This window comes from Cucumis melo, chromosome 10, assembly GCF_025177605.1.
Source record: "Cucumis melo cultivar AY chromosome 10, USDA_Cmelo_AY_1.0, whole genome shotgun sequence".
In the NCBI taxonomy this organism is placed as follows: Eukaryota; Viridiplantae; Streptophyta; class Magnoliopsida; order Cucurbitales; family Cucurbitaceae; genus Cucumis; species Cucumis melo.
The window spans coordinates 8,504,706-8,529,201 of NC_066866.1; the positions used below are offsets into that span (position 1 = coordinate 8,504,706).

Sequence of the window (24,496 nt, forward strand, 5' to 3'; positions counted from 1 at the left end):
TCTTTCAGTTAGTAGTCTACGCAAGAAGTACTATTACTACACAGCTCGACCGGCCCAGTCTCATGAAGTAGGGTTATGAGCCGGTATTCTGAGAAGCCCACGGTTTTTCAGTGACTGTAGAAAGTCAAGGAATAAGGAAGAAGACTCCAAAAAGTCTGAAATCAGAGAGCTGGAGGCTAATATTGATAAGATATTCAGAAGATGCATTAAGTTCTTCTTCTCTCTCCTTAAGAGTCGAGCTGCTTCGCACCTCTGAGATATTGAAAGTCTTTATACATTCCTTATTCTAAAGAATCTCAATCTTTCAAGCAATAATTTATGTTAGATTCATTGAATTTTGATGGGTCCTCGGTCGGACTAAAGAATCATTATTCTTCATAGTCTTCTAAAAGATCAGGAGGAGCCCTCCTTTCTTAGTGGTCCTAAAATCAAGCTCCAGATGAGGGGTCTGATCATGGAATATCTTTCTTCTTGCTTCTTTTTCATAGTGAAATAAAGAAAAGAGGATCTGATTCTTGTCTTTGAAATCATAAAAAGCAGTCGAGCTTAGCTCTTCTCAACTATGAAAATACAACTACGTCTCGTTGCTAAGGCAGAGTTTTTGATCTTTTGAATTTCAGAGTCATGAAACTTAAACAAAGAAAGCACTACGCGGCGACTTCGTCTGCAATAAGAAAGAAGCCGGAGGCTGCTGTCCTTACAGGAGGCTTTGACGCTACTTTTCTTATCAAAGATGGAACTCCCCAAAAAAAGGTATTTACCCACCATTACTTTTGAACATTCGCACTCGTCAAGTAGGGATCTTCTTTCTTTCATCCACCCATACCATAGCTTCCACCCTAACAGGAGATGCTACAGGGTTAGAGTCAAAGCACCCAGTATTGATCTGTTCGGAGGTCAAAAAGGAGTTCTATCGCGGGTCGACTGAGTCAGATAAATCAGTTTAGCCTCAGCTTGAAGCTCCACCGGCTGTCGCGGTGAAAAGTCGATGTCGGTCAGTGGTTTCAAGAGTTTCGGATGCCTCATCCGCGGAAAGGCTGAGATCTTCTTGGCACCTTCTTTCTAAACCTACTTAAAGATGAAAGCCTATCCTTTTTAGTCTCCTTTAGTCGAGTGCATTCCTCTCAAGTTCGAGACCCCTTATGCCTCTTTTTCAACATCGGCTTCTTCTACCGAAAGGGATAAGTTCTTTCAAGAAGTTTGGCTAGCGAGCGAACCCCACGGAGCGGGCATTAGGATCTTCACTGCTCATTTCACGATAATCGAGAAAATCTCCGATCCGTATTGAGGGTTTCCTCCGCCTTTCTATAAGGGGTCGGGACTCGTAATCCGGGTAGCTCTCAAGGGAAGCCGGCCGGAAGGAAGACTCAGGGGTGGAAAGCGTACCCTCGCCTTCCCCGGGCAAAAGCTTGCTTCCCTTTCCCTAGGATTCGGTACTTTAAAAGGAAGCAAGCGATCTTGAGACCCCATAGTAGGAGTCTTCCTTGCCCTAGGTTCTGATGAGTCTGATTTTCTCTTTTTCTTCCTTCTAGCCTTTAAGTAGGTTCTTCATCCTATCCTTTCTCTCTTGCTTGAATATCACGATCCGAGTTCATCGGCCTCTTGCCTGGCTTCTTTCTCTTTTGACTGGGATTGTCATGATTGACACGTATTTCCCAGGTCATAGAATTGGAAGTGAGGCTATTAGCCGACGAGTGACCCACGTAGCGGTTGCGAAGGGAAGGAGGTCCATCTCTCCTAATTCAACTAGCCGAGTGAACTAGCCTCAAGCCTGAAAGTGGGATCGGGCTTCGTCTTCTTCTTACTTATGCAGTGGAATGCTCACTAAAGGCTGAAAAGGAAAGAAGATTGAGATCTAAATCAATGCATTTTTCTGATATTCAAGACCAAAAGAAAGCACCAAGAAGAATGGAAGAAAGAAGACCGGCTCTGGCGACCACTAAATCAGGTGGAGCTTACTCTTGGTCGAATGAATACCGCTCGGGAACCTATGGAATAAGACTGAACCGAAAAAGCATTTCAAGTTCTATTCCTAATAGTCTGACTGAATTTTGAATTTGCCCCGGGGAACCAGTAAAGACTTCTGCTACGAAAAAAGGTTGTGATAAGAAAGGAAAAATTTTTCGTGCTCGTGCTACGGTTAAGCGATCCTCTTTGGATAATTCGTCCAACCCAAGGATAGCTATAATGTCCTTCTTTCTAACCTTGTAAGCTTTCTTTCACTCTTTGCTTTCATAATCTTCTTCACCAAGGATTCTCGGTTCTAGCATAGTTGAGGTAAACTATTCTCTCTTCTTCCATTTCGGGGTCCTAACTTCGTGATCGTGGCGCCCTCAAGTAGTAAATGGGGCTTAGTCTATGTAATCTAGTCCAAGAACTAGTCTTCCTCTTTCGCTTATCTCGACTGATTCCTAACCTTATTATGAATCATCCTTTTCCTTAGTGGTCGATCCGCACCGGCATAGTGAGATGATAGCTTAGGGGTGAGGCATCCGTCCTTCTCCTACTTGCCCGAGGCGGAAAGATCTCCTTCAGACGGGTAGAACTGGGCACGTCTCGATCCGTCTCGCTTATTCATTCATACGGACCCAGCGCTGAGATTCTTATCTATTAAAATACCTCCCGCCGATTCTGACTGTGCCTATTCGAAGAGCTACTATTTGTGAATTACCGATTCCGGATGGGTGGCCGATTAAGGAGAGTTTATGACTCCGACCCTCTAGCCCTCGGAGAAATCCGAAATTTCCCATACCTCCACCCTACTCATGCCCAAAAGACTTCAGGCTTTGAAGGTGGAGAAGGTAAGGAGTGCAAGGGCTTTCCCCACTACGTGGTTGCGAAGGTGAGATGGAAGGAGACGGAGAGTTTACGCTTGAGAGGATCGATTCAAGCCTTTTTTTCTCTTTTATCAAGACTACCGGTCCGAAGGTTATGAAATAGCGAGACTGAAAACTTCATCAATGAACAAAGGCGCAAAGAATATTGCGAGACTGAAAGGTTCGAAGAAAGTCGACTGATAAGGAGTCAATGATGATAATAAGGGTTTCATCAGGCGAAAGGACTGAATTATAATAAAAGAAGGAGTACATTATGAAATAACTCGACTAATTAAGCTACCACGGACCGGTGAGAAGAATGATCTTTGAATGATCGGCGAAAGGACTGAATTATCATAAAAGAAGGAGCGAAGCAGAATAAAGCTACGAAGGCTCGAAGAAAGTCGACTAAAAGGAGTCAATGAGGCAGCTCGACTGATAAGGTTCAGAGCGAAGCCACTCGACTGAGGTTAGGAAGGAGAGGAGCGAAGGTACTCGTAGTTTCAGATATAGGAGAGGAGCGAAGCCACTCGACTGAGGTTAGGAAGGTTCAGAGCGAAGCAGCTCGACTGATAAGGTTCAGAGCGAAGCAGCTCGACTGATAAGGTTCAGAGCGAAGGTACTCTACATTTCATATATAGGTTCAGAGCGAAGGTACTCGTAGTTGAAAATATAGGTTCAGAGCGAAGGTACTCGTAGTTGAAAATATAGGTTCAGAGCGAAGCCACTCGACTGAGGTTAGGAAGGAGAGGAGCCCTTTCCCTTTATATTTGAAATAACTCGACTCAAAACCAAAATCAAAGGATCAAAGAATTTGAGAAATCCATATATATTCAAAGCGGGTTAGTGGAATTTCATGAGTCGTCCGGACTAGCTTATCACTTGTTTATATCCATATTCACCTTTTCTTTGAGCCTTTACTAGCTAATTGTGCATTTTAGCTAAGAAACTACTTCTTAATAATGAGATCAATGGCTGAGTTATATCAGAAATTGAAAGAACCGATTCCGATGAAGAAAGTTTCAGATAAGATATAAGGCTCAAAGAATATTGAGTCCTATGAAAATCAGTGGAATGAACAAGGACTGAGGACCTCCTCCGGAGTATATAGGTCCGACTATCCCCACGTAGCGGGAACTAGCCCAAGCAACTTCTTCTTAGCCTTCCCCTTGGGGATGGTTATTCGTGGCATTTCATTTGACTTCTATTCTATTGTCCCGTGAAAGGTTCAAGGCTAGACAAAGATATTGCATCTTTCTGCTTACCCTTCAAGAATCAAGGGCGGACAATTCTTCTTCAACCAGAACTGGGACTCATTTACCCGCTTTCATCTCATTTCCTACCCTTTTTCCTAGCAAGTGTGAACCGCTCCGTGGGATCCACAGGGATAATCTCTCTTTTCTTCATAGTTTAGCTGGAAGGATGATAAGGAGAAGAAAAGATATGCTTTTCACATGAAATTCGGAAATAGAAAGAAAGATAGGAAAGGTTTCGTCTTTCTATAAAGAAAGAAGGATATCCTATCCCGGTCCGTCCTAGCTTAATTAGAGCCGTGGTAGCTTAATTAGGCTACAAAAAGAGAAGAAAAGAAGTTGGGAAAAGTCAATCAATCCAGTAAGGTTAGGTAGAGATAGTCTCCGGCTCCGGCCTCTGTGCCTGAGTGGGAATCTTCCCGGTTAGTGATTAATTGGGCTACTAGCGATTCATATCCGCAAAAGAAAAGGACTAGGTTCCTGAAAAGAACTGCAAATCTCCCTCGCAAAACTAGGAGTTGGTTCAATCACAGTGTATTAGAGGAATATCAGTCAATTATTGAAAGAAGAAATTCCTCTCCGTCCTCAGGCATTGAATGAGTGGAAAATCTCTTTCGCAAATTCTTTGCTCCTAAGGTCTGCAACTCAAAGTAATAGCTCATAGTCACGCCAGTGCAAGGTCTCCTTTCATAAGTCGTGGAATACGATATGTACGTACGTAACTAAGGAGGACAAGGAACCGTACGTTTGGGGAAGCTTCTCTAGAGAGCAGATACTAGAGCAAGCAAGAGCCAAAGAGAGACAGAAGAAAGTGAAGAAGAAAGAAGGTTCATAATTGAAATGCTAATTGTTTTCTAAAGTAGGACATGTTTTCTTGACATAATGTATCTAAACCAACACCAGCAGCAATGTACTCAAAATACTTAATTGTGAATACGCCACAATCACTATTATTTCGTTGAAGTGGAATTGAGTCAACAATGACAACTGGCCAAGGTCCCTTGTATGTCGATGATCTACCTCTCCTATCAAAGAAGCCAGTACTATCTAACAACTTTGGCACCAACTGTCGAATGGGCAATAATATGTTTGTCATCTCTTCGGCAGTTGTAAGTGACGGAAGCGAATCCCATACCTTCACTTGACAACTTACCAAATCCAAGCATAATAGAACCCAATGGTTGCCATGGACATTGAATGGAGAGTAAACGTAATCAACACTTGACCAAGGATCTTGGAAGTCCTCTTTTGACCCGACAACATAGTCAACCAACCTATACTCTTCGTCCCAGTCAAACGGGCGATTCTCTTTAATACATTCTTTGTATAGGGGCCACTTCGAAACTAAAATGCGCTGCAAAGAAAAACATACAAACGCAAATATCAGACCGAAAGACAAATATCAAACGCAAATACATACATAAAGTAACGCGACGATTCCAAACCATAAAGATTGTGTCTGCAGTTGTGAAGTTCTGAGAAGAAGGTATCCCGGCTGCCTTAATCTTCAAGCGAATGAAAAGAAAAAGTGCATCCAAATGCTAATAGAAACAAAAGTAAGCAGTAAATGTATAGAACCATAACAATGAAAAAAATTATAATTACATAAATGATAAGATAATCCCATACCTCATCCGCCAACCACTGGCGACACATAAACAAGTCTCTAAAAAAAGCCTTCGATTTTTTCCCATGAAAGGTTTCACGCAGCTCATCGTCTGTACACTTGTTTGTAATCCAAGCTCGAAGTCTATCTAAATGGACGTCAAGTATTTTGTGCATAGGATCATAAACAATTGGTTCATACTGAAAGGTGCTGGTGGTTGATGTCACATACCGTTTAGGTAGAGTTGTGAATGGGGTTGATAGGTAAACACTTGCACGCTTCCTACGGGCGGGCCGAACGTGTGGTCGTTGAGTGAGAAATGGTTCTATCTCTATGACGTCCTCATCGTCAACGACATCTATTGGCTCCTCCAAACCAATATCAACCTTCTTCTCCAACACATCTTCGTCGCCCTATGGAAGCTCATAATGCATTAGTGTGGATAATGATAGAAATTAAATATCAATATTAGCAAGAACATGGAACCAAACCTTCTTTTTAACTTCAATGTGTTCGTCCTCCTTTGGCATCCTCAACCAATTAGGGGTACCGCCTGTGTCAACATCTTCGGTCTTAGCATTATCCACTTCTTTACTTTCTAATGTATGATCTACTAAGCCTTTGGACACCTTGTGCTCCCCTTCGTCACCCTATGGAACCTCAAAATGAATTAGCGAGAACATGCAACTTAACGTATGAGTAATTACCAAATATGAAACAACTAACGTCAATACACTTAACAGTTTCATTCCTAACCTTTCTTTGAAGTCCAATGTGCTTCAATATGGTTGACATCATGCCCTTCAATTCGTCAATATCTGATTTTATACTATTAAGTTGCCCTTCAACAACCGCTACTCAATCTTGGAGATTCCGAATAGCCTTTTTCATCTTAATCTTGGACTTCTGTTTCTTACTCTTTTTGAAGTCATCTTCATCATTAACAACTTCTCTTACTCTTTCTGAACCACCATTCTTCGACTGAATAATGGTAGATGAGCGAAAGTTTTCAAAAAGTTCACCTGAAGCAATTTTCAACTGCTCCTCTTCAGGTGTCATCTCAATGACCGCCTTAATTATAAACTGCAAATAGAAAAAGGCAAATGTATTTAGGACAAAGAAATAAGCACAAAATCATGCGATCCTTAAGTAAGTTACTATTGCTTGCTACTTACCATTGGCGAGTCAAACACCTGGCTTATAGTTTGGGACTTTGGTGATTGTTGGCACACCCACCTCAGCATTCGTGGTATGGCATGATCGTTTACTTTATCTACACCACATCCAATGATGGTTGGTATAGACTCATATGCCCAAACCTATTCGACATTTGACAAACAAGTTTAGGAAGTGCCACAAGATATATATAGATATATAAACAAGTGGTTTCACAATCGTTTGAAAACAACTATACGATCGTTTAACATAACTAAACGATCGTTAAAAAAATACTATACAATCGTTTAACATAACTAAACGATCGTTAAAACAACAACTAAACGATCGTTTAAAACAACTAAACGATCGTTTAAAACAACTAAACGATTGTTTAAATAACTAAACTATCGTTTAAAATAACTAAACGATCGTTTAAAAGTTTTGAAGTAAGAAGTCACATATCTGTAATGCATGCGGAAATCCATTGATAGTATATTTTTTTGTCTGTGTTGATTTCTTCTTTCCCTTGGCATATTGCTTGTCCAAGGCTCTTTTCAAGGCACTTAGCGTGCGTACAAAAACAATCCGACCCCAATCATAATTATTAAATGTATTCCAATCATCAGCAATCTTTAAAAAACCAATGTCCACTTTGGTTCGCCTATCTTTTCTCAACAAAGATATCTCTATAAAGTAGACTAAAGCTAATTTCACAATATCATCGTCATCACCCTCGTATTCCAAAAATATATCCTCTAAGTCGCTAACATAAACACACTCTTTGTCTTTGAAAAACTTCTCCAATAGTCGACTATTCCCAACCAACTGAATATAGTCCTCTTTAGGACCCCATAGTCCAGTTATGATGTTAAACTCTCTCCTACCGAAAGTACAAACAACGCCCCCTAGTAAGAAACTTATAGAATCCTTTCTTTCATCTTCCACCTCCCTTAACAGTAAGTAGTGGATGAGTGGCCCATTAAAGACAATATTTAGGTCCAAAAAGTGCCCAAACTTTGTTTTCCTAAATAAGGCTAATTGATCGGGTTTGAGTTTGGCCTTAATATTATGTGTTGTCTTTTCCAAATGAGACAAAAAACTTACTAGGGAATAAAAATGATGGGAAGGATTAATCTTGTACAAGGGTCCGTCGGTCGATGTCGAAGTCGATGTCATGATTGAAGCCTGAAGAAAAAGGAACAAATTCCAGCAAATAAGTCGATTCCAAAACCAAACATTTACAGCAAATATATTGAAAATGGGTTACAGATAAAACTCACTGAAATAAGAGAACACGCTCAAAGTTGATTCTTAGGTTCGAAAAGGAGAAGCGACGAAATGCACTGGAGGACCAACGACAGACGAACAGTCGGAGTATCTTCGAAGAGCAGAGCGGAAAATTTCAAAAGCCAACGAAAGGAGATGTTTTTTTTTTTACTTCAGGTGTTCTATGCGAAAGAGAAGGAAAAGCAAACGTGGGTAGGCGAAAAATCAATAGAGAGCGATAGAAATTTAATGAAGGGCATTTTTGTCCATTCACACCCAAATTGTCCTAAAAGTATTTCTTTTGAAAACTTGTCCCAAAATTCATTTAAAGCTCTTTTTTTTAACCTATTTTTGGCAATTTCCCAAGATACATCAATACAACATATAAACTCTATTCAATTATATGACTTTGTAGCATGTGTCTCGACTTTAGTAGGAATACCTACAATAGCTTGATATCTATAGTAGGAATACCTACAATAGCTTCATTTCTTATAACTTTATCTAAACTCCTCAAGCTAATGTGCCCTAACTTTCTATGCCACAACCAAGCTTGATCTGCTTTAGTTAGGTGGCATATGTTTGAGTTATTAGAGCTCTAATGATAACAGTTATCTGCCTGTTGTCTGCCAGTCATAAAAACTTGATTGTTTTTTCCTGTAACAATACAACCAGTACTGTTAAAATTTACACTGCAGCCTTGATCGCATAGCTGACTTACACTAATCAAGTTTGCTTTTAAACCATCTACATATCTAACATCACTTAGACAAGGTAGATTATTTTTATCAGTATTTCCTTTGGCAATAATTCTTCCTTTGGCACCATCACCAAAAGTAACATGTCCCGATGCACATTCCATTAATTCAGAAAAGAATTACCTATTACCAGTCATATGTCTTGAACATCCACTATCAAAGTACCAAGCATCATTCGTGGTTTGAACAGTTGTAAATGCAATCTTGCAATTCTCAGATGTTTTAACTCTCCAAACCATGTGAGTTTTCCTTATACTTCTGTTATGTTTAGCAAAACTAGACTTATTCTTATGACTTTCAAATTCTCTCTTCTGCTGATACCTCTTGTCCCTTTGTAACTTGTAGCAAAATGGTCTAATATGACCTTTCCGACCACGATAATAACAGGTCCATCGGAAAGATCTAGCGGATGGGTTTGTAATAGCCGTTGTACAAGTTATTTCAGTTTTTGCTTTTACTGCAGCAAAAACAAATTTCACTTCAGATGTAGACTTAACATTCCTTAAGGAAGCATCAAACCCAAGACCATATTTACTTGAACTATTTTGTCCTGAGTTTAGTATTGAATCTAAGTTCTCTGTTCCTGAGTTTAGCATCTTTATAGACTTAATTGTCTGATCATACTTACTCTGAACCTTTTTCAATTTTATTTTTAGAGATGATATGACACCCATCAATCGTTCATTTTCTTCCATCAAATCTTGAATTCTTTCTTTTTGTATAGCTCTGGCTTCCGAGTCTTCTTTTCTTAACATCTTGAGTTCCTCAAACGTTAGATCTTCATTCTCATCTTTATCAGAACACTCACTATCATCAAGATTGATTTTTGTAATGCATGTTGTGAAGACATTTAAGCCATGGTCAACTTCATTATCATCAGAGTCTTCATCTGACAAGGTAGCATAATAGTTTTTCTTTTGTCTTCTGAGAAACGTGGGACATTCAGCCTTATAATGGTTGAAACCCTCACATTCTCTACATCTAAAAGACCTCTCTACTTCCTCCGTTTTCTTCTCATGGTCGCCATTTCTCCTGTTTGAGAGCTCATCTATCTTTCTTGTAAAGTTCTCACCATCTTTTCTTCCAAGTTTAGCAGTTGGTCCAGCAATATTCATACTTTGGAACTCCTGACCATTTTAGAGAATTTTTTAGTCAAGAGAGCTATTGACTCATCCGGATTGACTTCATTATTAGATTGATTCACTGGAGTCTCCTGTTCATATGCAGATTTAAAGGCGACCCACTTGCCTTTCTTGCTTTCTCTATTAGATATAGCCATTTCAAATGTAAGTAGTGACCCAAATAACTAATCAAGTTTTAAAGTAGTTATATCCTGAGCTTCTTCTATGGTAGTGACTTTCATGTCAAATTTCTTTGGTAGAGAACGTAACACCTTGCAAACAATTTTAGATTCGGGTATCTTTTCACCAAGTAGTAGTGAATCACTAGCAATCTCCAGAACCCTTTCATTATACTCTGAAATTGATTCATCTTCAGTCATTTTTAAAGCTTCGAATTTCGAAGTTATCAACTGCAGGCTGGATATCTTAACTTTAGAAGTACCTTCATAGGCAACTTCCAGTATTTTTCATGCTTCTTTAGTTGTAGTGCAGGAGTTTATAAGTTTGAACACGTTTAGATCAACACCATTGAATAGAGCAGTTATAGCTCTAGCATTTCCAACCGATGCCTGTTCTTCAGCATCTGTCCAGTAAACCTTAGGTTTCGGTACTGACACTCCATCCACAGTAACCATTGGGGGTTCATAACCAGCAACCAGGGCTCTTCACGCTTTTCCATCTAATGTTTTAATAAAGAATATTATACGAAGCTTCCAATATGAGTAATTTTTTCCATCCAATATAGGAGGACTTGAAGCTTATGGTCCCTCTCTAATTATCTCCATGATCTTGCAACCAAAGCTCTGATACCATTTGAAAAAACAACGTGAGAGATAATCAATTAAACCTTCACTTAATACTAAAGCTAATAACTTTTGTAACAGCTTGAGGGACAACAGAAAAGGATAACACATGAAACTTTGGTAACCCACTTCGGCCAATGTTGCCTACATCTGGGGGCTGCACACAGTGCTGATGAGTAATTTTTATTAATATTCACTTAAGTCAAGATACATCAATACAGCATATAAACTCTGTTCAATTATATGACTTAGTAGCATGTGTTTCAACTTCAAACTTCAGGCTCCCCCTGAACACATGAATCACTTTTCTTCATGATGTCTGACTTTAGGCTCCCCCTAAACGCATGAGTGAATATCTCCGTCGATATCTTTATATTCTACTAAAGATCGCAGTAACCACACATACCACTGTCTCCTCTTTTACGTTACTCATCAACAAACACAACTTAGATCAACATGTTGATCTTATAGTCATAAGATTATAATACCTTTTTAGTTTCAACAGCTTCTGCGAATCGTTCTTCAAAAGCCTTCAGTCGTAGATGATTCTCTTCAGATCTTTTTCAGTGTTGAATAATGTGTTACGACGTCCTATTTATACATATAATATTTATATGTATAAGTCCCCTTTATTTTTTAAAGATAATTAGCAAGATTCCTAAAATAATGGAGAATCATTTATTCTTTAAATATCTTATCTTTTTAAAAATAATTAATCCATTAATTTAAAAGATATTCTCATAAATCTTTTAGACAAAATCTCCAACACTTTCATAAAAGATGTTGAATTTATTTGGGTTTTTTTATGCATGTGTAGATATCCTTCCTTATTAGAGACTTATTTGAGAGTTGGTTGACAATTGTAATAATTGTATTGTGTTAATTTGTTTCCCTCTTCAAAATATATATACAAAATGTCAACTTTTGTTATCTAACGACTTATACTTTATGAAACATATTGACTATGATTAACCTATCAACCCATAATTCCACATGTGTAAAAAAAAGTTAAGTCTTAATAGGGACTAAATTCTTTAATGTTTATTTATTTATTTATTTTTGGGAAAGATCACATTTTTTTATTTTATTTTTTAAAAAATGTGCATAAAATCTCAAAGTTTGTACTTTTTAAATATAAATTTGAGAGATAAGTTAAAGATATCCACAAATGAATGTAAATTTATGTCGTTGAACTTTAATCCTATCAGAAAAATTTACAAAATAAACAAAAAAAGGGTCGACTGGGAATATAGCATTGAGCTCTAAATTAATTAAGGATATAGAAAAAGTTTAAAAAATTTGCAAATATGACCAATTTTAACAACAAAGACGAAAATGCCCCTACATATACACTTTAAGCTTTTGCCGCTTCGTATTCTGATTTCAAGCAAACTTCTTCACGTTTTCCTTTCATGTTCTACTTTCTTCTCCTTTCTTCGTATTCCGATTTGGTTTTCTGGTGCCAGTACTAGTACCTTCTGCTTCGCTACGTTCTCCACTTCATCTTACAGAGTTCTTTGCTTTTCGTTATTCACTTTGCTATGTTCTCCACTTCACTACATTCTTCGCTTCGCTATGTTCTCCACTCCACCTGTACAATCGTAAGTTATTTGCTCTTCGTTTGAAATAGTAAGTTATTTTTGTAAGGTATCTTTATTTTCGTTTGGTCGTAACCTGTTTGAAGTAGATTTTCTTCTTTTTCTATTTGTTTGAAATTGATTCCTTCATTTTCCAGTTTGGCTATGCTCTGTTTTTCAGTTTGTGTGTTGTTACTTAGGGTTAAGGTCTATCAATGATATGTTTATATATCATTGATATCATCGATAGATTTGAAGGATGTTTAACTTGTTTATGTTGGGATGTTTAACTTGTTTCTTTGGCATGCTGATTTATTTTAGGTTTGTGTTATTGCTTAGTGTTAGGATCACCGGCGGATTTAGCATAGGCCCAAAGGGGGCTAGAGCCCCCCCTCAACTTTATTGTCTTTATATAATATATATAAAGAAAATTACTTAATTTTAAATATTTATAGTTGGCTTAGTGGTTACTCTAATTGTTAGTCCTCCTTCCAACCTAGGTTCAAAACTTATCTCAGTGAAATGTTTGTATCACTAATAGGCTTGAGAGATGTTTAGTTTGTTTGCATTAGGATGTAAGTAGATAATTTAGTTTAATATCAGTGATATGTTTCTATTAACTTGAAGGATGTTTTACTTGTTTGTGTTGGATTATTATTAGTTGTTTTAGTTTAATGTGCACTTTTTATAAACTCTAATTCAATATTATCATTTCAGGTTGTTCAAGAAAAGAAAAAGTAAAAACTATGGAAATAGCGAAGAATGTTAAAAATGTTAGGTCGAAGAGACAACTTAACCGATCAAAGAAAATGTTAGAGAATGCAAAAGACTAGAATATTTCAAGAGACCGATTGAACTGTCCCTAGTTTTGATTTGCAACTCTCTCATTGAGTAAATTTATATTGTACTATATTAGTTTTGTGAATATTTCATAATAGAAAAGATCAATGATAGACTTCACATTTTATTTGATTTTGTTCTATTGATACAGAAAAGTGTTGGACCACAGGTTGAATATTACAAATTATGCCCCTTTATATTCTTTAATAGTCGTGACTCTTCAATGTATGTTGAAGTTTATTAATGATAACAGTGAAAAACTTCACAGTAACATTACCTCTTCACATTTAGTTATGTGCCTTTGTGTTTCCATTGAGAAATTAGTATTATACATGTTGAATCACAGGTTGAATAATTGCAAGTTAGTATTAATTTGTGCATTTTATTGAGAAAAAAGTTTTGTTAATATACATGTTAAAGTCTATTATTGATAGAAGTTATCAATAATGGTTGACTAATATCAGTGATAGAAGCTATCAACAATAAACTTCATAGTAAAGTCTATAATCGATAGAAACTATTGGCTAAAAATCAAACTCCATTATGACATTACTTCATATTACTACTTAATAAAGTTACCTGAGTCAAACAAATAGAAAGTATTTATTGTTACACTCATAAAATCGATTAATCATAATTCTGAATTACTGCAAAAAGAAAAATATACAGTTATCATCCTAGTGTTACAGTCATAGCATTGATAGAAGATAGAGTCTATCACTAATTGACTAATATCAGTAATGGACTAAGATAAGAGTCTATCATTGATATACTACTATCAGTGATAAACTATGATTTATCACTGATAGACTAATATCACTATGCTCATATTAACTATAGTCTATCAGTGATAGATTTGTATGGAAAAAAAACTCAATTTCTTTTAACCTAAAAACGTAAAATTGATAGAAAAGTTCATAATATGCTTAATTTTGACGAGTCCAATACAAGTAAAATAAACACATTTTTTTTATAAAATTCTAGTAAAATTATCAAACTGAATTCAACAAAACCAACCTACATAGATGAAAATCAAATTGTAAAAATGGGATGAAGTCAAATGAAAAATTTAGGGACAAATCACATCTGAAAACAAATATCAAACTAAGATGATAAGCATAAATTGGATGAAAAAACTGAAAAACAAATCTAGGTTTTTTTAAAGAAAATTTGATTACATACCAATAAAATTGATATCAAAACCCTAACATTGACCTAAAGTAGAAGCAAATGAAAAATTGTTGAAGGCCGAAAATTGCTGAACGCCGAAAATTGTTGAACACAAGATGAATGGTTGGAGGAAAGAATTGAATGGAAAATCAACCAGTTGGAGGCGGAGACAAAATCACACAAAAAGAAAAGAGAGAGGACGAATCATGAAAAAAGAGAAAAATTGTTTAGCTTTGAGAGAATAAAGATGATCTCAGAGGATGAGGAGAAGATCGTATAGAAAACAACTGTGGTAGAGAATGAAGAACCGTCAAAAGGGAGAAAATCGTGTGATGTATTTTTCATTTAAAATAAGGGCATTTTAGGAATATACAAAAATAAATTTAAAAAAATTGCTATATTTACAAGCCAAAAAAAAGTCATCCACCCTAAAAACTCACAAAAAAAAACTCAAAAGAAAGGGTGGACCGAGCTAGAGGCCCAAAGCCCAATATAAAGCCCACATATAGACGTTTATAAGTCTGGAGAATTAGGTTTTAGACCTCATCGGCCGTCAAACACTCCATAGCTGAAGCAGAAACCCGCCGAAGATGGTGAAGGGAAGGCAAGGAGAGAGAGTCAGGTCTGTTATCTAAACCTTCCAAAAATCGATTCTTCTACTTCATTTTCAATGATTCTAACCCTAAAATTGTTTCATTGTTCTTCCGCTTTTGTTTCTTGTTGGAATCAGACTCTACACCAGAGGAACAATTCTCGGCTACAAGAGGTACTTAAGCATTACAATATATTAACTCTATTATTTCATTCCACTTTCAACAATACTGCAATATGAATCTTTATAGAGTATTAGCATTTTAGTTTGTCATTTGTTTGAAAGCGGAAGATGATTGGTGTGGTGCTTAGGTCGAAGTCGAACCAGTACCCAAACACTTCTTTACTCCAGATCGAGGGTGTTAATTCTAAGGATGAGGTTTCTTGGTACCAAGGGAAACGATTGGCATATATTTACAAGGCTAAAGTGAAGAAGAATGGTTCCCATTATCGTTGCATTTGGGGCAAAGTAGCAAGACCTCATGGTAACAGTGGTATCGTTAGAGCGAAGTTCAAGTCTAATCTCCCACCAAAATCCATGGTATATAAAATAGAACCCTACCTCATTTGTTAGCGGCAGGCCTCCCTCTATCTTGGGTTTAACAAGTTCTTTTTTTTACTTGTCTGTAGGGTGACAGGGTCAGAGTATTCATGTACCCCAGCAACATTTGAGGTAACTAGTTTCTTTATAGGCTGGAAACCTCAAAATTTTTATATTTTCTCATTCTCTTCCCCCTCATGTTTGTATTAATGCTGTTCATTATGAGTTCTGTCTTTTGTGTTAAAGTGCGCTAGTCTAGTTTTCTAACTTCGATGGTACGAAATTGGTAGTTGAATTGCAATGTTCACCAATGTGGGTTTGATGTATGCCTTCACCAAATGCCTCATCAAGTAGGAGGTCTGCTTGCTTTCAATTAATCTAGGGATTTTGATTAAGTGGTTTTTTTGTTTTAAACAAGATGGGGAATGCAGATTTTGTTCAGAAATCAATAATTCATTGAAATTCGACAGATTATGTGAATTGTGACTGCCTGCACCTGTGCTTTCTATAATATTTAATAGTTATGTTTGGCCAATTAATGAACCTTAAAATATATGTGAACATGGGCCATTGTGGTGTTTTCTTTCATAGGCAGTTGCCAACTTGTTGTGGATGATGCAATCTTCCTGTGATTATGTTGAAAGGAACTTGTTATCTATCAGTCCCACCTTGAATTAGGATCTAAATCTTGTTTTGATTCCTCGTTTGTTTGTGTTTTGATAATGTTAAATTTACCTAATTGCAATAGCTTCAAGTTTTAATTTGTGGGTGAAGTGCAAACAGTGTAAGTAAAGACTGAACTGCATAACATCCGTTGTACCCGTCTACGAGTCTGTCTCAGAAAGGATAAATTTTTCCAATTAGATAAATCAAACATCATGTTTGAACCTTCACCTTGACCTTTTCTTTTCAATATAATTCTCCTATTTTTCTTAAGTATCTTTTATACATACATGTTGTCTGTGAAGCAGTTGATTGGGCGTTGAAATGTTTTGAAATGGTCTCTATTATATATCTTATGAGTAATTTCGGTGCAAAATAACTTTGGTGGATTCTTTCTTATCTTAGGATAGTGGTAAATCAACAACGTGAGTTTGATGAGAGCTTTGATGGAATGATTGAGTTTAACTAATTGTAGCCGCGTACCTCGTATTTAATATCCTACTAGTTTTGGGTGGTATGTGCTAAAATAAGTGAGTGGCTTGCCCTAACACTCATCAAATATTTGAGAAAAAGACAAACCGTTTTTCTTAGTATATTTTTCGAGGGCATGTTTTTCTAGTTTGTGGACGAGTAATGAATTTGTTGACTACATTGCACGATCTATGTTTCTATTTCAATATTGAATATTTAATTACAGGTTCTTTTTTATTCACCGTTGCTTATTTTGTCTTTGCAGCCTGGAGAACGGGATTGAAACAAGTGTTCGCTACATGATGGGATTTATATTTTTATTATATTTCGTGAGCTAAGATAGAAGCATTTTATGTTTTCTGAACTGAATCAATTTTTGCTGTTTAGGTAATGTTTAACACCCGAGTAGTTAAAGCAGAATTATAGAACCATTTGTCTCGAGGATTGTCATGTGTTTTAGCGAATTGCACTTCTATCAAGTGGTTTTTCCGTATTAAAGTCTCTATGCACTTGCATTCTTTTAGCTATTATGAAGTTAAGACTATAATTCTTACCGTAATTATTTGGTTATCCTTTCTATACCACTTATGTGTAAGTTTCGTTTTATTAAATTTACCTTTGATGTGTCTCAACAAATGGCATCCCCAAACAAAAATCCCTTATTTTAGGGTATGGTATATGCCTTAGCTGTCATGACATGCCTCGTTTTAGGGAATCAATTAGGGTGATATTCTTTTTTAGATGTAAGCAACTTGATGAATTTCTGTTTAAGTAAAGGTTGACATGTAAAGTAATGCGTTTTTAAGTAGAATTTTAAAAATAGAAGTAAAGAAATTTATGTCATTTCTATCAAATCTAATTGCGAGTTGGCAATTTGAATGTGTTTCCTCTCAACGTTGAAATTAGCTTAGCAATATATGATAGGCCTTTATTCTTGTTTAATGTGGCAATTTGAGATGTACTCTTAATTGTGAAAGTTTTAACGGAAAAAGAAATTTTCATCTCCGACTGTTAATCGAAGACAGTTCAACAATAAACGATGGCAATATTGGTTGGATTTTTTCTGCGGGGACGGTTATCCTCACAGACAATTCCATTACAATGTTATATTGCAAGATGAGGGATTGAACCTCTCGTATTTGATTAGTTATTCGAGAAATTTTACAAACTTTTTTTTAATAATCAATTTCTGTCAACTTATTTATGAGTGACATTTTGGCCATGTGAAATATTATATTTATCTTTCTTTTCAAATCCTTAACAAACGACTAAGTTACTTTTCTTCCTCCTCTAAACTTGTCTTCGTTACCAAGCAAGATCTAAAAAACAAAGAGAACTTAAGTTTTTACTTGGTATTTTTCTTCCGATTAAATCATATTCATGATAATAGGATATTAGAGATTGTTTAATAAAATTTAGTAATAGTTTAATAAAAGTTGGTAAACCATTTAATAAAAATTAGAAGATTGCTCAATAAAAATTAGAAGATTGGTTAATAAAAATTGGGAGATCGTTTAATAAAAATGGAGAGATCACTTGATAAAAGTTAGAAGATCACTTAATAAATAAATCTATTTCCTATTATTATGAATGCGATCTTGGAAGAAAAAAAGTTTGTAAAAACGTACATTCTCTCAATTTTTCTTGAAATATTAGTTTACGTTGAAGACAAAATGTAACGAACAAAGATGAAAGAATTGACTGAAAGTGAATAAAGTGACCTTTCATTCAATACTAAGAGTAAAAGTGACATTTCACGTAACAAAAATGTCGGTGATGGATAAGTTTATAGAAAATGGTAATGTGCTTTTTGAGATAGTTTGTGAAATTTTCCAAACTAATTCTCTAATTTAAGTATCCAATATTAATAAGAAAAGTAAGTGTCTAACCCAAAACGCCAAAGAAAGTTATGTGTAAAGAATGGATCCGTTTGAATTGGTGTAATTAGCAGAATTTGACCAAATGGTGTCTAAAATAATAGAGTGGTTACAATTGCATATCTTCAAACTTCAAAGCCTAAATTCAAATTTAATAATAATAATATATATAAATAAATAAATAAAAAAAAAAAAAAAAAACACTACGTGAATGCCATCATACTTTCACTTGCATACATTTGTTTTATTTATATCTCCAATTCCATTTCTTTGCCAAACTACACCACTTTGGCTTCGATTCTCTTTTTTGTAATTATAGAAACTACAATTTTACTATTATTTTTTTTAAAACATCTATTTTAACAATTTGGTTACTTAAAACAATTTTGAATTTTGAAAACATTCAAACTACCCGATCACTCTTTAAAAAGTCAATAGTTCGATGTTTTATAACAATTACAAAATCAATTCACGTCATTTTTATATATATTTAGGTCTATGATTTAAATCTCTTGCTCCTATTTTATTATAACCTAACAAAAAAAAAAATCAATTTAAGAAATAATCGTAAATGTGTTAACGATCAAGGAGACAAAAGAGTGTTTTTATTAAAATAATTCTACTTTTTTACCTCAAACTTGAGATGATGTTGTACCAATTTTAGCATTCACCCTTTCAATTTCATCAAATTTTAAGAATATTTGCAACTTAACCCTTCAAATTGATACAATTATTTAAGTTTGAGATTTAAAGGAAAGAGATTAATATATAATTTAAGATTAAAGTTGATTAAACTAAAAAGTTAATATTAAGATCTTTGAGATTTAAATGACGAATGGAACTTCAAGTTGACAACGCCATATAAGTTTTCAACTTCCATTTTAAAGGTAAGAAACGTAATGTGTTATGTTATGTTTATAAAATGTAAAGCTCACAGTGAGATTTATAATGAAGAAAATAATTTAATTGTGGAGGTTAGAGTGATGAATGTAATTGCATTAAGTTTGTGGTAATAAAATTGTGATTAAGTATGATTGTTGTTACGTATAGTATAGTATAATATAATATAATATTAGAAATGAGATTAGCGGGTAGGGTATTATGGTTAGTAAAAATATGTTTTGGAATTGGAAGTGTTTGGGAATGGAATGGAATGGAATGGGACTACTTAAGTCCGTCTATGATGCCTTCTCTTCATCCTCCCTTTTCATTTTATTATTTTATTTGAAAAAACAACCCTCATTCTTTTCAATATTTCAACTTCTCCTCTTCCTCTTCTCTTTAAATTTTGAAAGTTCCCATTTCTTTCTTCTTTTTCATTTCTTCAACTTATATTATTATTAAAATAAATGGGGGGTTTGGACTTTGTAATTTTGGTGACTGCGTTGAATTCCCCTTTCCTTCCCCTCCTAATGCCTCAGCTCCCAATTCCACACGTTTTCTTTTTTCTTTGTAAAACATTGTCATGTATTTGAAAAAGAAAGGGAAGTAGAGGGATTTTTTTTTTTTTTTTTTTTTTTATTAAACATTGGAGGGTAATTGTTTATTGAAACTTATAAAATTTGTTTCATTTAAGTTTCAAACTCATGATTTTTACTCTACTTTTTTTGTTTATATTTTTCTAGAAGCAAAACTAAACTCACAACTTTTAAATGCATTGGAATTTCTTTCATCTTTAATAATATTAAACAGAAAAAACTAATAATGTTTCTATTATATTTCATGAGTTTTAAAATAATTAATTTTATAAAGTTCTCTCCAACTTTATAATATTCCTTTACCAATTTCAGCTTTCTATTTTATCAAAAATATATTTAAGTAAACAAAAGTTTGCTCCCTAATTAACATCAATTTCAAACTTACTTTTGTTACGAAAAGTTGACTAATTGAAGTGTTTCTGTTAACGAATGTGAAAACCATAACATCTTCTTAATTACCTTTTCTAATATAACCCTAAACTCTCTATTTATATATTTACATCACAAGAAAATAACATAATTAACATCATTTGTAATTAACAGCTAAACTTATTGTTTTTCAGAACATATCAATTATTCTATAATTCTCCTCATCATTCATCTCAAAAAAAAGAAAAAAAAAAAAAACTTGTAACGCTGGGAATAGTGAAAGGTTGTAATTAGAAACATTTTGATTATGTTTGGAATAGAACAAAGGTTGTTGTTGTTGTTGTTATTGTTTCGAAAGAAGTTTCGTTTTTTGAGAGACCAAATACTCCAACCCTTTGGTAAATATAAATATAGAACATAAAATTTTAAAATGGTGGAAGTTAGACCGTAGAACCCTAAATAAATGTAGAGTGGAATGTCGCCGGCGCCGGTAGGAAAATGTGTCCGTTCCTCCTAGTAATCGCCGCCTTATGAATTGATGGAAATTGGAGGAGTTGATGAAGGGGAAATTAAAAAAAAAAAAAAAAAAAAAAAAGTCTATATTTTTAATTAAATAATTATATATATATATATATATATATATTTGGAAATATAATAATTATAACAATAAATAATAATGATAATAATCCCTAATATATTTAAATATATGAAATAGGAATAAATGGGTTCTCCTCCTTAAGCGTTTACCTCCTCCTCTGCTTCAAATCTCTATCTCTCTCTCTCTCTCTCTCTCTCTCTCTCATATCTTTCATCTCTCTCCTCCTTTTATCAAGAACCAAATTGTCGTCGGTCATCCTCAAAACTCGACCCTCTTCCCATTTGACGAAGACCCATTTCTCCAATTTCTCCAATTTTCCCCCTTTTCCTTTCTCTTTCAACTCTCTCCCCATTTCCCCTGTTTCAATTTTCTTGCCCTCCATGGAGTTCTGTTCTCAGATCCATGGAAACCTCACCTTCATTCCTTTGTAATGTGTCTCTTTCTCGTTTCATTTTTTGTAGATTTGACTTTCAGATCCATGTTCTAGTGTACCAAATCGGAGCTTCAACCTAAGCCTTTCAGAAATCGCCGCCCCACGATCCAGACCGACAGCCGAAATGAAGGGTTCGAGTCGTTTCTTCACGATCGGGCTTGTAACTTCGTGGTACTCCTCCAACATTGGTGTTCTTTTGTTGAACAAGTATTTGCTGAGCAACTATGGGTTCAAGTACCCGATCTTCTTGACCATGTGCCATATGACGGCTTGCTCTTTGCTTAGCTATGTTGCGATTGCTTGGTTGAAGATGGTTCCGATGCAGACGATTCGATCTCGGATCCAATTTTTGAAGATTGCTGCTCTTAGCTTTGTCTTCTGTATTTCTGTTGTCTTTGGTAACATTTCTCTTAGGTATTTGCCGGTTTCCTTCAACCAAGCTGTTGGGGCCACCACGCCTTTCTTTACGGCGGTTTTTGCTTACCTTATGACGATGAAGAGGGAAGCTTGGCTCACTTACGTTACTCTCATCCCTGTTGTTACTGGGGTCATTATTGCTAGTGGGGTAAGAAGAACAAACACCTACTTTTTTTCCCAATCCAAATTGCTGTGATCTTTGAGATGGATATTTGCTTGATTATTGGCTCTTGTTGTTGATTGCTGTTTCGGATTATAATGCCTCCTGTTTTTCTATTTTCTAATTGTTTGAGCAACTTTTACAGCTAATTTTTTATTTTTTCCATGATTGAAAATAATTAGCTTGGGTTAGGGCCTGATCTGGGGTTAGGAATTTTTTTTTTACATATATTCGTGAGAGTATATGGCCAATATGGTTTGAGGCATTGTGGTTCTTGTAAGGGTTGATTGGGAGTATTTCGAGTTGGAATGAATAGTACCTTGATGGTTTTTAGAATAAAAATACTTGAGAAAAGCATTTTCTTTTTGCTTATTTTCACTCATGCTCTGTTTTAGAATGTAAGATGTTATTTTTCCTTTTATAACCACTAATTTATGCATAGCCATTTTAAGTATACGTCAACTTTACCACATCCAAGTTAAAGCTGTGTGTTATTTTCTTAAAGCAAGTTTAAACAAATATAGAAAGCTAGTTTCGAGGATATGCATCCCAAAAAGCCCACTTAAGTTTTTTTCTTCACATTCTTTACTCCAATGTGGTATTTGTAGATGTTTCAAAACATATATATGAGTGAGGAAGGCATGCTCGTAAGCCGTTAGTCTTGACCGTGGATGATTCTCAAATATTCCACGAAAACTTGGAGAATATTACCACCAACCTAATTCTTCTTGTAAACTACTAAGATCTTCTCTTAACTTTTTTCGTTCTTTTGGTATTGGGAGGAGGGTGGGTAGAAAATGGAGGTAGATAAGTTACCTGTGGTTCTAGTCTTGCTTGACTGATTGTTGCCTTTAGAAAATTGCTTGTCATAATAAATGTTGTTTCTCTACTTTTCATCTTTGTGTTACTGATTCTTTGTTTTGTCAATTGACATCAGGGTGAACCGAGTTTCCATCTGTTTGGATTTATAATATGTGTTGCAGCTACAGCCGCAAGGGCACTCAAATCAGTACTGCAAGGAATTTTGCTCTCTTCTGAAGGGTAAGGAGCTTCTTGTTGTCTCTATTAGTAATTTAATCTTCATTGGGAGAATAATTAATTTTTTTAATTGATTTAAAAACTGCGAATGAGAGTTTAGACATTTATCTTTTTCAGAGAGAAGCTGAATTCCATGAATCTTCTTCTGTACATGGCTCCTATAGCCGTTGTCTTTCTGCTGCCTGCCGCACTATTTATGGAAGAAAACGTGGTTGGTATCACTCTGGCTCTTGCTCGAGATGATAAAAAGATCATCTGGTATCTGCTATTCAACTCTTCACTTGCCTATTTTGTAAACTTGACCAACTTTTTGGTTACCAAGCACACCAGTGCATTGACACTTCAGGTATGCCTCCTTTCTTCATCGATGCTTATTTTCGTCATATCCATCCTTTTCCATGTGCTCTTTTTATGACTCATCCTATATTCTGCAATCATTCGAATGATGATGCCCCTAGCAAAGTCTTCTTTTTCATCTTCGTTTGAAAGTTGTCCTCTTTGTATAACTACATATTGTTTTTCTGTTTCTGTTTGGAAGTTCTCAACAATTATCATTAAATAATCACTACCCTTAGATGAGTTGCCATCTGTTTACTTACTACAACCCAAGTTTGGTTTTTATCTTTTCTTTTTAAGCTCCCCCAACAAATATTTGTTTTCAGAGGGTTGAGACAGTAGCATATGAACAGCATGGTGTTCTTTTTCTTTTTTTTTTTTTTTTCTCGAGAATTTGTTGGACATCATTACTGCATATGTCAAGGCATCCCTTAACTGTTCCTGTTTCTGAGTGTTGATGGCCTTATCGCACTTAGCTTCCCTTCCTTCTATACATCTCATTGTTATTACAAGAACTTTCTTTCTTGCATCTATGCTTCTTATCCATGCTCCATCTTCTCCTAAAACTCTAAGCCTGAGATAATTCGTGAGCTATGCCTTCTTTCAGGTGCTCGGAAACGCAAAGGGTGCTGTTGCGGTGGTGATTTCAATTTTGATTTTCAGAAATCCAGTCTCTGTCACTGGAATGCTTGGTTATGCCCTCACAGTTATGGGAGTCATCCTCTATAGTGAATCAAAGAAAAGAAGCAAATGAGAACAATGCAACTGAGGTGCACTTTCCTTCTATAGTTTTTTTTTTTTGCACGGTGGCAGCAGTCGTCGAGTACCAGAGGCAGCAGCATGTGTAGATCGACCATTGACTATAGCCTCCAAATTCTTTCTCCCTCCCCACTGAAAAGCTTATTAGCTTAGGCATTGGTTTATATTTGTATCATCCTCCCAAGATCTGTCACAAAATAGAAATTTTAATAAGGAAGAATTATGGGGTAAAGTTTTACTTCTTTAGAAAAGGATTAATAGAATTGTTTATTTCATAAAAGTCGACTGTTATTGTCACTCCTTGATCAATTAAGGGGGAAAAACAACCTTATCTTTTACCATTTTGGTACATTATTTTTGTTAATTCCAAGTTATACTGAACTTTATTTGAGAGTCA

At 35.4% G+C, this 24,496-nt stretch overlaps 2 protein-coding genes across 3 annotated transcripts; both read left to right on the forward strand.

The window, feature by feature from the left end:
• Positions 1 to 14,857: 14,857 nt before the first annotated feature.
• On the forward strand, positions 14,858 to 17,132 carry LOC103501409 (60S ribosomal protein L35a-1). 2 transcript variants are annotated; one of them, XM_008464977.3, is made up of 5 exons: positions 14,858 to 14,990; positions 15,099 to 15,134; positions 15,272 to 15,500; positions 15,590 to 15,632; positions 16,900 to 17,132. In XM_008464977.3, the coding sequence occupies exons 1-4, from the start codon at positions 14,959 to 14,961 to the stop codon at positions 15,629 to 15,631; spliced, it is 339 nt and encodes a 112-aa protein (XP_008463199.1). In that variant the 5' UTR covers positions 14,858 to 14,958; the 3' UTR covers position 15,632; positions 16,900 to 17,132. The 2 variants fall into 2 exon arrangements, with proteins under 2 accessions (XP_008463199.1, XP_050946469.1); XM_051090512.1 differs by lacking the exon at positions 16,900 to 17,132 and having other exon boundaries at positions 15,590 to 15,991.
• A 3,950-nt stretch (positions 17,133 to 21,082) lies between these two features.
• On the forward strand, positions 21,083 to 24,496 carry LOC103501411 (probable sugar phosphate/phosphate translocator At3g11320). Its single transcript, XM_008464980.3, has 4 exons — positions 21,083 to 21,954; positions 22,904 to 23,007; positions 23,122 to 23,350; positions 23,948 to 24,496. The coding sequence occupies exons 1-4, from the start codon at positions 21,514 to 21,516 to the stop codon at positions 24,092 to 24,094; spliced, it is 921 nt and encodes a 306-aa protein (XP_008463202.1). The 5' UTR covers positions 21,083 to 21,513; the 3' UTR covers positions 24,095 to 24,496.